This window comes from Exophiala bonariae (genome assembly GCF_035927105.1).
Source record: "Exophiala bonariae strain CCFEE 5792 chromosome Unknown scaffold_4, whole genome shotgun sequence".
NCBI classification, from domain to species: Eukaryota; Fungi; Ascomycota; class Eurotiomycetes; order Chaetothyriales; family Herpotrichiellaceae; genus Exophiala; species Exophiala bonariae.
The window spans coordinates 130244-143073 of record NW_027042479.1 but is presented as its reverse complement, the minus strand read 5'-3'; the positions used below and the strand labels follow the sequence as shown (position 1 = coordinate 143073).

The 12830-nt window shown below is 49.5% G+C and overlaps 4 protein-coding genes across 4 annotated transcripts; 1 reads left to right on the top strand and 3 right to left on the bottom strand.

Moving 5' to 3' along the window:
* Positions 1 to 52: 52 nt before the first annotated feature.
* Positions 53 to 1886, bottom strand: LTR84_009608 (uncharacterized protein; the record flags this gene model as incomplete). Its single annotated transcript, XM_064853147.1, has 3 exons — positions 53 to 1226; positions 1324 to 1636; positions 1709 to 1886. 3 exons carry the CDS (start codon positions 1884 to 1886, stop codon positions 53 to 55), a joined length of 1665 nt encoding a protein of 554 aa, XP_064709546.1.
* A 1231-nt stretch (positions 1887 to 3117) lies between these two features.
* LTR84_009607 (uncharacterized protein) lies at positions 3118 to 3681 on the bottom strand (the record flags this gene model as incomplete). Its single annotated transcript, XM_064853146.1, has 2 exons — positions 3118 to 3254; positions 3309 to 3681. 2 exons carry the CDS (start codon positions 3679 to 3681, stop codon positions 3118 to 3120), a joined length of 510 nt encoding a protein of 169 aa, XP_064709545.1.
* Positions 3682 to 7414: 3733 nt separating this feature from the next.
* LTR84_009606 (uncharacterized protein) lies at positions 7415 to 8360 on the top strand (the record flags this gene model as incomplete). Its single annotated transcript, XM_064853145.1, has 2 exons — positions 7415 to 7706; positions 7768 to 8360. The coding sequence occupies 2 exons, from the start codon at positions 7415 to 7417 to the stop codon at positions 8358 to 8360; spliced, it is 885 nt and encodes a 294-aa protein (XP_064709544.1).
* A 3490-nt stretch (positions 8361 to 11850) lies between these two features.
* Positions 11851 to 12668, bottom strand: LTR84_009605 (uncharacterized protein; the record flags this gene model as incomplete). The annotated part of the gene is made up of 3 exons (XM_064853144.1): positions 11851 to 11978; positions 12033 to 12452; positions 12563 to 12668. The coding sequence occupies 3 exons, from the start codon at positions 12666 to 12668 to the stop codon at positions 11851 to 11853; spliced, it is 654 nt and encodes a 217-aa protein (XP_064709543.1).
* Positions 12669 to 12830: the final 162 nt, after the last annotated feature.

The window sequence follows — 12830 nt, the reverse complement described above, 5'->3', positions numbered from 1 at the left end:
AAAATGATACCCCCGAGCAATCCCCCAGCCATGACCGTGTGAAACTCTTACCTCAAAAATCTCTAAATCCCACAAACCCACCATCAACGACCTCCTTCAAAACCTTGCGATAAGCAGCCAATCCGCCAAAATAGAACATGACCGTCTGCGTCTTCCCAGGGATGTTTGCGCCGAAGATCCATGAGCTTGTCTTCTTGAACAGGCTATTCTCGCAGAGATCTTTGCATTCTTGTGTCCATTTCTGTTCGGACTCCGGGAGGGCTTCAATTACTGGACCTGGTGGTGATGGTTTGGTGGCTCCGTTCGTTGCCTCACCGTTGACACGTGCTGACGCAGTGCTGCCTTTGGGAGACACCTCGGCTCTGAAGATCAGATCGCTGATGAACTCCACCTGCGTCTCTATGGTTGGAGGGAGATTCGTGAACGGACTGTTTGGTCCGGTAAGCATGAAGAGGTTCGGGAAGCCTGGTACGAAGGATCCCAGATATGTTGTTGGGCCGCCGTTCTCGGCCCAGTGATCTCTGAGGCTCACACCGTCCCGGCCTTTGATTGCTAGGCGTGTATAATTTCCATCCACGGCGTCAAATCCTGTTGCGAAGATGAGCACATCGAGATCATACTTAGTGCCATTCGAGAGCGTTATGCCCGTCTCCGTGATTGCCTCGATCGGTGTTTCCCTGAGACTGACGATATCAACATTATCCCTGTTGAACTGCTCATAATAACCCGCGTCGCAAAGTGGTCGGCGGGCGTAAAAGTCATCAGGCTGAAGTTTCCTAGCCTTTTCCGGATCTTTCACCGTCTCGCCAATCTTCTTGCGAATAAACTTACACGCCTCCTCATTAGCAGCCTCGTCAGTCGTAACATCATTAAACGTCCAGAACATGAAGCGGAAGCCATTGCCTTTCTGCCACGCTTCTTCGAATATTCGCTCTCGTTCTTCCGCTGAGACACTCATAGTCGGAATCTTGGATTCTTCAAATCCGAAAGCAACATTGCTGTCACGTACTTGGCCCCAGATTTCGTCCCATCGCGCGTTGATGGAATCGCGGTATTCTTTTGAGACTGGTCCATCGCCACTTGGGACGCTGTATTGAGGCGTGCGCTGGAAACTGGTGAGGTGCTTTACTTGCTTGGCGATCGCTGTCATGACTTGCACGCCGGTCGAGCCATTGCCTATTATACCAACGCGTTTGTTGGCGAAGTCGTGAGTGCCAGGCCATTTCCTGTTTCGCGATGAGTAATTGGCGATGGAATGGTAGGTTAAAGGAGACTAGGAAGGGGGAGGAACAAACTAGTGGCAGATTAAGGACTTAAACTCACCCTGTGTGATACATCTCTCCTAAGAATGTTTCAATGCCTGCGATCCTCGGGTAGTTCGTTTTCGACAACAAGCCCAGGGCAGTGATGAGATAACGGGTTGTATAAATCTGGCCATTGGAGCATTCTACCACCCAGACATTTCTCACCTCGTCATATTGGGCATGCTCAAGCTCCGTACTGAACTGCATGTGCTTGCGAAGATCGTATCGCTCGACAATGTGGTTCAGATATGCTAATACCTCTGTCTGCTTCACGTAGTGGTCTTTCCAGTGATACTTGACCAAGTCTTCTTTGTCCCAGCTGTAACGGTATACTGGGTAACATGTCAGTAAGACTAGTCACATCGCTATGCCGTAGAATAAGACAGGTTGATGGACTATCTTACGATATGATTCTGTATCCGACATCGCACCAGGATACCTGTTCCAATACCATGTTCCACCAACATCTCCCGCGGCATCTATCCCCTTCACTGAGAAACCCTGGCTAAGTAGTTTGTGAAGTTGATAGATCCCACTGAAACCTGCGCCGACGATGAGGGCATCGAAATGGCTCTGCGTCATTGTACTCTGATGTGATCAATGGTTCAGTCGTCGTTGGAGCTACCTTAAAATTATTACCAACGAAATTTCCTCAAGTCCAACATCATGATTCAAGTTATGTTGTCTCTGTGGACGTGCCCATCCTGAGATCATACGCACTGGTGCGGGGAGGGAGGCTTATTCTCTCCGCACTTCGTCTCCGCTCTCAGCCATTGGAGCTGCCCCCGAGGTCAACTTCCCTCTGCACCGTAACTAATCACTTGTTTGCTTTGCTCGTGGGGCCACCATTCTGCTGCACCTGCGTAGAGTTAGAGCACCCCCCAGGTCTGCTGAATTCCCCTTTTGGCCCTGAGGAACTGTGCGGAGGAGTTGTAGAGTGCTTATACTTAAAGCAGCAGCTTGAGTTAAGCCATGGGACGTGAAACCGAGATGAGATGCTACGTTGGCCAGAGCTTCGCTGATTGAGATCGCCGTTCATACGGAGACGTGCTGAGCGAGATCCTACGTGAAAGAATTCATGAAAAGTCGTAGTGCAGCGAGTCCGAGAGGCAAAGAATCTTCGAATTGGGATCTTCCTGCTAAGTGCGCGAACACAAGCCCCAAGCCCTTCACCTAAGTTGATTGCCCCAAGAGCTACATACCTATTGGTGATTTCTTCTCGTATCATTTGCGTGCAGTGGGTGGTTTAGCGATTTAGATGTGACTAAAAATGTGTGCAGGTGCGGGCGGGTCGGCGCGAACAGAGTCCGGCGAGGCTCTGCCCCTATTGCTACTCAGCGCTCTGAGCTAAACTGGAGTTGCACAACTATCCTGCGTTACAAGGACTAATCGAACCGCATCGATGATTCGCTTGTCAGTACTGATAATCATTGAGGGCGTTGTAGTTAGGTTGACCGAATTGCGTCCAAGATTTGCAGTTTCTGATTTCACCACCCCTCCAGTTTGCCTAGATCTCAAGAGACTATGCAACCTCCCTAGACAAACTGCCCGTATTGCTTCACCGCTTCTTCAGATCCAACAACAATGTGCGAGCGAAAGTGGTATCACAAATAAAAATGGGGAATCCTTATATTCAATAACATACTGTTGGTTTTCGAAAGTGACAGGCTCCTCCTGGGATTTTTTTAGCTCATTAACAACAGCTCTCCCCCGAACGACCTTCCCTTTGCCCTCTCCACTCGTTTATTTTCACTGCTTCAGACATCCATATCTTGAGACTGACGATACCTATCAGCCGATATATCTCATTCAATCAGGGTTTCTTCTCGTTCTTCACCTTCGCGGCTAGGGCGTGTCGTCTTTTCATCTCGGCTTCTCGAAGTTTCTGGTGGACGCGTGCGTCCTCTTGTTCCTTTGCTAGTCGAGTGGCCGTAATTTGTCGCACGGTCGCTGCCGAAACTGTTAGCAACATACCAAGTTCACTTCCTATAAGAGATGACTTACCGTCCCCCGACTGGCCGCTATCGTTGGTCATCACCAACACCCCTCCTGTTGCAGGCCCTGCGTCCTCATCGGAGATTGGTGCCGGCAGAATGATGTCCTTGGAATCGCTCTCAATGACGCAGAAGAGGATCCTCAGATACTTCTTTGCGCCGGGCAATCGAACCCGAAGTTGTATCCTTGATGTATGATCACTCTCTTGGTGGTGCTTTGGATGCTGGCTATCAAATGTTACATTCTTGAATTTGTCGTAACCAAGGCTGTTGAGCACTCCCTTGGTAATGGTGTAACAAGGGGAATCCGGATCAACCACAGCCTTGTGAAGCGAAGGATCGCCCAATTTTGATGCGATGATGATTTCTCTCAGATCTGCCATTGCAAGTCTTTGTTAGATGCTGTGGAATCGCCCCTTCTGTTCTTGTCGATGGCTTCAAGTGGTATTAAATCTCTGAAGAATCACGAGTGCGAAAGACAGCGGCTGCTCTAAAGCTAGGCATTCCGATCACCGCAGCGGTCAACATATAGCTAATCATGCCTGTCAGGAGCCTTACTGCTGAGCTCTACTGCGTCATGCACAATGGGGATGCAAGCGTACTCGAACAGGAGCTTTGGATGAGCGGGCTTCCATCTTGACGCCTGGCAACATTGATGGTTGCACAGCGTAATGGTTCGCCCAATTGACATCTTCATTGGACGGCATGAGCTCACTTTGGGCATGCCTTGGTGGTGTCTGGTTGGCTATAGGCCAGTAACAGGAGACCTGATGCACACCATCTCTCTGCAGACTTGTCGCTAATATCCCTTGGACATTCAGCCACCTATAGGCACATTGAGAAGACGAAGCTGTTATAACTGGGGCAAAGTTACGGTGAATAACTCTCAATAGAAATACAGTATGAAGTCTATGAACTGTCAAATGATTTCAAGAGAGCACCACACATACTCCCCTAGAGCCTCAATGACACGTCACTACCACTGCAAGCCATGAGAAAAGCCCTTGAAATCAACTTGCGCAAGCGCTTCACCGGTCAGCTCAAGGCTGGTCGCACTTTGAACAACATTTGATGCGCTGAAGGTATGGAAGGCTCTTTGTGAGACTTGCCCCAAGTATGACCTGATAGTCCGCGAGCTGCTTCGATGTGTATACGTAGAATATCTCAGGTGCCAGGGGATCGTCCGGTTTACAAGCCCTCCAAAAAGGCAGCTGAACGAATCCTGAAGCTATAATGGAGGTGCCACCAAACCCAGTAATACCCTGTGGAATCTCGCCTTCCTTGAACTCATGGTAATAAGATTCCAACCCTGACTCTATCATATACTCGTATGCCATAGTATTTGGATCAGCACCAGTATCCAGAAGAGCGATTGCTGGACACCTTTCCCCCTCCGGATTTTCGAAGACGATGTTGAGATTTCTGAACTTGACGGCTTCCAGGTTGGGCTGTCCATCATGGTTGAACAGGACGGCCAGGCGCGGAAGAACACCCACTAGGTGGGTTCCACGTGTTGGATAGTGGGCTCTGGGGCAGGGAGTATGCTGAGAGATCCCGCAAGAAGAGGCAAATTCACGGAGCGTGGCCTGCAGCAAATGGAAATTGACCCCATGGTCCGAGGCTGCATCTTGCCCAGCATCGGGCACAGAGTCTTTTGCGCTACAAGCTATTGTTCCCGTACCAGGGTGCTCGTGTGGACCTGGACATGCAGCCTCCTTAGTCGTGCATACATTGCAGGTATACATGCTAGCGCAGCCTTGTGCATTACTTGTACTTTTGACCCAAAGCCATATCAATTCGGCCACGCATAGCAGCTTGCATAACCACCGCAGAACTGCGTCTAAATCTTCGAAGTCCCTCTCCAGTGTTGTGATCATTGGACCGTTGTCTCTTTGCCCTGCATGGTCCTCCAGAATATTGTCTAATCCTTCAGTGTGATGAGATCGCTCTTCCCCAGGTGCCACAGCTAGATCTAGCATACGATCGGAACACTGCTCATTATTTCCCAAGGAGAACTCGACAGAGAAACGCAATACTCTTCCAGTTTCAAGAGTAACTCGGAACGGCATTTTTGGGACGCTTGCAGCAATGAGAGCTCGGTTTCAAAGGGATCGAGGAGGCTTTTGCGGTTGCTTTCACAGCAGAAGAATGAACAAGGAATGAACGGACGGTTTGAATGTAATGCAAAGGCATAAATCAGGAGGCTTGTAGAGACTCCGTTCTTGAACACATTGCCATAATGACTGTACACGATAAAGGGGTAATCTCTGACTCAAAAACAATGATAATGTCTAGCAAAGACGGTACCTACCATGACGGCACCTATCTCGGCCTTAGTCCTCGACCATTCCTGTTCCAGAAAGCATGAAGGAGATTTAGACTGTGCTGATCATTAGCATGGTCCAGAGGACGCTTGCAAGCAGAGTATATGCCGCTAAAGTCGAGATAACATGCCAAATGTAGGGACGAGGCATGATTTCGAAGGTTTGAACAAAACACAGGAGCAGGGGTTGAGTAACTAATTAATTAGTACCGGGGGGAACGCGAGACTGGGAGTCCGCGACTCCATCGCGACTGAACGCGAGCACACGAGGTGCACGATGGGCGACGGCCTGCCGTGCTCAGAGCTGCGACCGTTGTCTCAGGCTATTCCTCATTGATTCTGGTATTTGCCCATTGTCGAAACGCACATTCGCCTCCGAACGTTCGCGTCCAAAACATTGCACTGAAGGGTGTGCCATCAATAATAAAACCAACCATCACTCACGAGCAGGCATCAGTGTCATTGGCAGGGAGCACCCCCAGAGGGTCTCACCCAGTCCGCTCAGCCACCCAGAGACCAGAAGTATGTTAGGCAAAGTGGAGGCTAGCTAGGGCTCCTTCTCTGGCGTTCTCAGCGATTCTGAAACACTACTAGCAGGTCCTAGGTAGTTGTAGTAAACGGGGAGCCGGGTGAAATATTCGTACTCGGTACACGTACCGCGTACGGCGACGGAATGGCGAAAGGCCTAGGGGAAACATATTGTCGGAGCCATGTTCTTCCGCATAGAACTCGCTGTGCCAGATCTGGCTTAGTGTTTGCCTTCTGTCCTCGAGACAGACTGAGCTCTCACTGTTTCTTGCGCCCAGCTGATTGGGGCCATCGCATTAAAACATGCGTGCATGTCGATATGTCGATATGGCGAGTCCTGAGTGGTTGCCCTTGAAGTATACCATGTCTTCGAGACTGTTGTTGACAGGTGGGAAGACGATCATGCAGAATCTGTGTGGCGCATCACGTGGCGCCACGTGCATTCCAATGTGCGGGCCAGAAAGAGATGACAGCAAGATCCGAAAACGAAGGTCAATGTCGGGGTATTTAATACCTTTGAAGAAGTCTGCAATTCTGCTGTTGATTTTGCTAAAAACCTCGGTGTAACTCCAAATGGCAAATCAACCGAATGGTACTGACGGTGGACGCTTGACTCGAAATTTTGCGGGCCCCAAATCCTCGATAGTCGATTTGGCGATTCCACTTTGGTTCCATTGCCCCAAGAATATGTGCACTACTCGATAGTGCAGTGGTATTGTAGAAACTTATAATTTATAAGCAAAGGGGGAACGATGGAGAGAAAAGGGAGCAACCATATATGATCTTATGGTTGGGACAAGCTATCCTTTTGAACAGAAGCAAACTCGGCCAACTACAAGTACTTCTTACCGAAGTCTGGTACAGTTTCATCCTGATTGGGCCTTCAGCCCTGTCCGCTCCCCCTCTACCTCCTGCACAAAAAGGTTCAGCAGACGCGCCATTCAGATTTTGTGACACCCCCTTCAACACGACCCCTGTGTGTGTGGCAGAAGGCAATCCCTGCTCAGTCCTTCGAGGGAAGTCGACGAATTACACGATATTGGGCACCTGCTTGCTCCCAGGTCAGGTGTCAAGTCTATTGGCCGACCTGGGTTGAGTCTTCTCATTGCGAAGGGTAATTGTCTTGGGGTGCCAGCGCAGCGTCGAGCATATGAGAATATTCAGCCTCAAAGCCATGCCCGACTCATGTTCTTGCGGTCTCCTTTGTCCGTCCAGCCTGATGTTCATGTTGCTGGACTACGGCTTGATCTGAGGAAGTACAAATGATGGCTAATTATCATACCCTTGCAAAGAACATTGCTACATACCCTGGCTCCCTAGCCATTTTCCGAAGGTTCCTACCCGAAAATGTGCGCAACATTTTGTATCTACAAGCGGAAATCGTCCATCTCAGTGAACTTCTGGATGTCAATATCGAGTTTGACAATGAGTTTGGCAATGAAAAGAGCAAGCGATACCAGTTCGATGTTGCTGCTATGAAAGGCCCCCACGAGGATGCTTGCGATGGGGAGCAATGGCGGCTTGTCTTGGAACTACGTCGTTTACTCAAAGAATACGGTAGTTTCTCCACCCCTTGTCTGTGTGCGTTAAGCTAACATCTTGTCTGTCTGTGTCCTAGACGAGGCAATATTGTTGCTGGCGAAGCTGTTCGAACTTGGCCCTGCTAGCCCAGCGGACCTCTCGTGCCTTCAAGATCTCCTTGATTCACCTCTTAACCGTGGCAAGAATTTCCTCACCGGTTTCGAGACTTTGACCTACAGTAAGAAGAGCCAGGCTGATCTGACCTCTTTAATGGGACGAGAAGGGGAAAAAGACATCCTTACCAAGTGGATCGACAGATTCGTGAGAACCTTTTACCACAAGTATATCGGGCGCAAGATTCATGATCCTGTCTCAGTCTGTGAAGCCGGTGGTGAAAGAACAGAGAAAACTGTGTTGACTTACTACTCTGATGCCACTGTCACCAGTGTTATCGACGCACTGAGCACCATTTTGTCATCATTACTCCCAACCATCTCGGCTCTGGTTTTGTTTGTCATCAACGATCCATTGATGAGAATGATTGCACTGATTTTCTGCACACTCCTCTTCTCCACAATCCTCACCGTGATTGCGAGGGCCAAACGGACAGAATGCTTTGCTGCTACCGCAGCGTTTAGTGCCGTCTTAGTCGTCTTCTTGGGTACTACAAATGGATCTGGGACTGCATGAGTGCCGGCTGCATCCGGAGAGGGCGGATAGGCTGGACGAAAGAGATGACCAGAGGAGCGAGGTCGCCAGAATGGTGGTAGGCTGCAAGAATAAGCAAAGTTGAGAGGCATGGCCAGTTTTCTAGCATTGCTAAGCTTCTTTGCCCTTGGATTCTCTTTAGTCTGATAGCTGTTCTCTTTCTCCCGTGGTTGGTGACGTGCGGTTGTATCTCTGAAATGCTCGCCTTTTCCCGAGGACAATGCAAATCGCTAACTGCGCGAGTTCAAACGGCAAGGTGCTAACGAGACAAGGGCAGACATCTCTCTTGACCACCAGAAGACCAAGGACAAGGAGCTGGTTGACGCAACGAAATAGGTTTGCAAGAATGTGATAAATTGCTTCGGAGCTTTCGAACAACACCATACATGGACTGCTGGAGAATTTAGCGAGGTAAACCAGATACGCTGCAATTTATGGTGGATTGAGCATAACACTCGCCCAGAAAGTCACAGGATGCTGATGGTGTAGAACTTAAGGATAGTAATGTGCTCTCGAAATCGGCGCAGTCTCGTGCACTTAACCATCACCTCATCTCGAATAAGGAGGTAAGCAAAGCCTCGGTGAACGGCCTTGCATCCAGTTAGGTCACGGAGTCCTTGCAGATAGAGACGGACAGGGAAGCTGGACCCCCCGTGGAGATGCTAGCTAAGCTAGTGGGTGGCAACTCGAATCAGAGAGTCATCCCACACACCAAGCAGAACAAAGTCCCACACTGGCGCTCCGGGCCATGAGGCATGGCGAAACAATGATCCTATCATGTGCTACTAGGTACATGAGCTGAAGTTACAGTGTAGGTTGAGAGCGTGGGACGGAATCAAGAAGCGCGTGAAATAACTAATTCCAAATGCCTTTCAAATAAGACTGCAGCTTCTTCGTAGCCCCACAAGCGTTGGTTACCCTTGAACTCTAGTATTCTCGAGCCATAGTCAGCAATGTCTGGCAACTTACACCGCCATGAAGTCGCCTTGAGGCTGTCATGCGTAGTCAACAAAGCTGTCATGCGCGGTTAACAATGGTGAGTGAAGAATAGCAAACGGAGCCTCCCTTCGCCCGGCCGGAAACCACTCGTTCAAGGCTTCCATACAGTGAAGGATTTGGCGGAGATGTGTTATGGAAATCGTGTTTCAAGAGTGAAGACTCTTACAAATCCACCTCGATCTCTCAAGAGCCAGTTGAGAGTTGCATGCTGAGTGTTATCATGTATCTTCGTTTGGTTTCGTGACTTTCACAACTTCATAATCCTTTCGGCGCTGTGGTCGTTCTCAATTAACAAGTGTAATTAGGAGGCTCCTCCTTCACGCCCAGCCACGAGGACCAAGTCAGGTTGAGGGACAGCGGCCTGCAGAAATACCCATGTGTTGAACGCTGTATCACGTTCCACCAAAAGGAGCAAGATGTTGACTGTGTAACAGGTCAGATCTACCATATCACATTCACAAGCCAAGAAGATGTTTGATGAACGTTGATTTAGAATTTCGTAGGTTGGAACGGAATGGTACGCGCCTCGCATGCGCCCCACTGACCATTTTAAGATTCCTGCACTGGGGCAATCGAGGTGACCGGATCAGAGCCTTGCATAAGTCACGCAGCTACAGCCATGCCTCAAGGCTCCTAGAGTGGTCCGCTGGGTACCAAGTACGCAAGTGCTGCTTTCCTCCAACGGCTAGGCCAGATTCACTCCACCAGGGAGGAACGAGGCACCCAGTGTCATTGCAAGATCTCAAGCGAGAGAAAGGCTATTGTGGTTTCGCACCCGGAAGTGTAAGATGGGTCACCTGGTGGAAAAGCGGTGAGTGAACGTCCCGAGAGCTTGGGTCAACAATGCCCGGGGTGCTCAGGCGAAAACACGGACCATAAGTGTCTACCTGCCTAGGTGATAGGCATGCACGGTCACTGGAATTACCGAGTACCCTTTTCCCTTTTGATCAGACGAAGGCGTCCATTCTCAGCCATATCTCGCAGGCTCAAGCATGCACTGCCTGTGTGGTTCTCTGATCCCAGCCTTGTCTCCAATGAGGCTGTACTAATTGGCGGAAGAAACGTTTGCCCTGAAACCAAGTACCCAATCCCCTTTCACCTTTGGAATAATTGGAACGAGAATTACCTTGTTGTCAAAGCCAATGATAGAACTGGAGTTATTCGGCAATTATGTTCTCCCGTTTCTAATGGACGTCGGCCTTCAGACAAAATATGTCCGATTTTCATTTTCCCAGAGTGCTCACGAGGCTGGGATCATCGGCAGTCGTCTCCTAGACAACCTGAGCGAAATGCAGACTAATTTTGGAGTCACTTGTTTTTCCACTTAGATATCTACTTCAATGTACGGATATGCTATCTACTATCTCCCAACCCTTGCTTTAATACCCCCTTCTCAATGCTTTCAATGCTGCATGTCCTGCAATCTCAACGTAGACCCTTCACTGCTATCTGTGCCTTGACGAGTTTACACATTTACAGGCAGGGATTTCGCCCAAAGCTTCCCACCGCACTTCAGCACGAACGGCTGTCCTCATTTCCTCGATTGATACCTGAACATAAGATATAAAGCAGGGACAGGTGATGTGATTTGCCGATATTCGTTGCAGTCTTTGGATATCCGCATATCGTGTAACATTGCCTTGTCTTGTCGCAATCAATAAAACTGTCTGCTGCTGGGGCTCTCTGCGCATCATAAAGCCGAGTGTCAGACACGTCTCCAGCGTCATTGGCTACTATCCACAACCATCGAGGGTGTGCCCTTCGGATGTTCACTCTCTAGCGACAGATGTTGGGGAAAGGTCGTACTCTCCACGCATCTGCTTTCCTGGACGGCTAGTACCGTCCAACCGGTTTCTCTGGAGAAACTCGAAGGAATTTGTCTGGAAGCGGAGATCTCCAGCCAAAAATCTTTGGCAAGGCATTTCCCTGGACAAGGAGTGCACGATACTCCGGGTTTCTCGTTGCCTAACTAGGCAGACCTTCAAAGGAATCAAATCGAGATGCTACCAGTTGGGGAGTTGTAGGATGAGTATTGCTCGGCACATGGGAGATAATGAGAAACACTTTGGCTATCATCTTACTATACCCTCTTGCGGCCACTGCAAGGTATTGCGGGTCAGATTCCACGAAATACAACAGAGAGCGGCAAACATCGGTTCCTCTCGCTCAACTTAATGCAAAAGCATGGCGTACCTTAGAGAAGGTACCTGTCTCGACTGAATAGCTTGTTACTAGAGCTCCAGCTACGCAAGGCTGGGAGCCCCTGGATCTCTCCCCCATGTAGGTTGAAAGCCCGCAGTAAGGGCATACTTGTGGGAACAGCCGACTACTTTGCTAAGCTTGATTATGATGGGTGCATGAGTTCCTACAGCACCTTGATCACTTAAAACTTGGCTCTCCCAATCTTCTGCAAGCCTACGACCACTGGTTAATGTCTCCCAGCACATTCCCCGTACAAGCTCCATGATAGCTATCAGGTTGTTGAACTGTTGCTATTTGCATTGTGAGCGGCTTGAATCATCGCTCGCACCCTGGCGGCTTCTGCAGCAGCACATTCTCTAAGGTGCTCTGCGTCCTTCTCTTGTTGTTTGGCCTTCTCTTCTGCACACGGTTAGACATGCCCAATTCTCAAGGGCTGGCTCCACTTTTGCTCACCTTTCGTTTTGGGCATTCCCACTATCGTTGGCGCGAAGTTTCCATCTACAGTGTACTCGGCAAAGCACGCTTCTGTCCCCGTCATCACCGCGTACGCTCTTTCATCGTGGACCACACAAAATGCGATGAAGCTTTCATTTTCCTCGCTGGGGGCATACACTTGAAGAACGATCTGTTCAAGATGGTCAGGGTTGTGACATTGATGTTCACTTTTTTGCACTTCCAAGCCTCCACCCCTGCCGTCGGCTTGGAGAAAAGCCTTTGTCACGATCCTGCAGCTTGTTGTACTATCTAAATGAATTGTGCATTTGAGCCACTTGTTGCTATTGCTCCATATCTCCACTTCACCACCCCCTGCAAGGTTGTCCACATCCCGGACGGCTCCAATATGATTGTCCATCGTTGTAAGCTTGCTTGCCACTGTGAAATAGGAAGAGGCTGTCTTAGCTATTCTAGTAGTGGCGTTCTGGGCAAAGAAAAGCGAAAGAGAAGTAGATGAGTTTTTTAAACATTCCTCGAAAAGGGATCACCCAGAGCATTTATATACATGGCAGAGTTTTCGGCAGGCGGCTGAAGTCCCCAGTGTTCACGCCCGACAAGAACAATACCACCTGCATCCATTGTATCCCCGGCCATGACGTTTCTAGAGCCTGGCCTTTGCTCAACACCAACGCCCTATTCCAACGACGACAAAGTCACGTAGTGGTTGCACGACAGGGGACGCGACGAGGCTTTCGAGCAGGAATCAGGACTTGGGCGCGCTGTCACATGCTCGTAGGCTGTGCTCGGGCACTGATG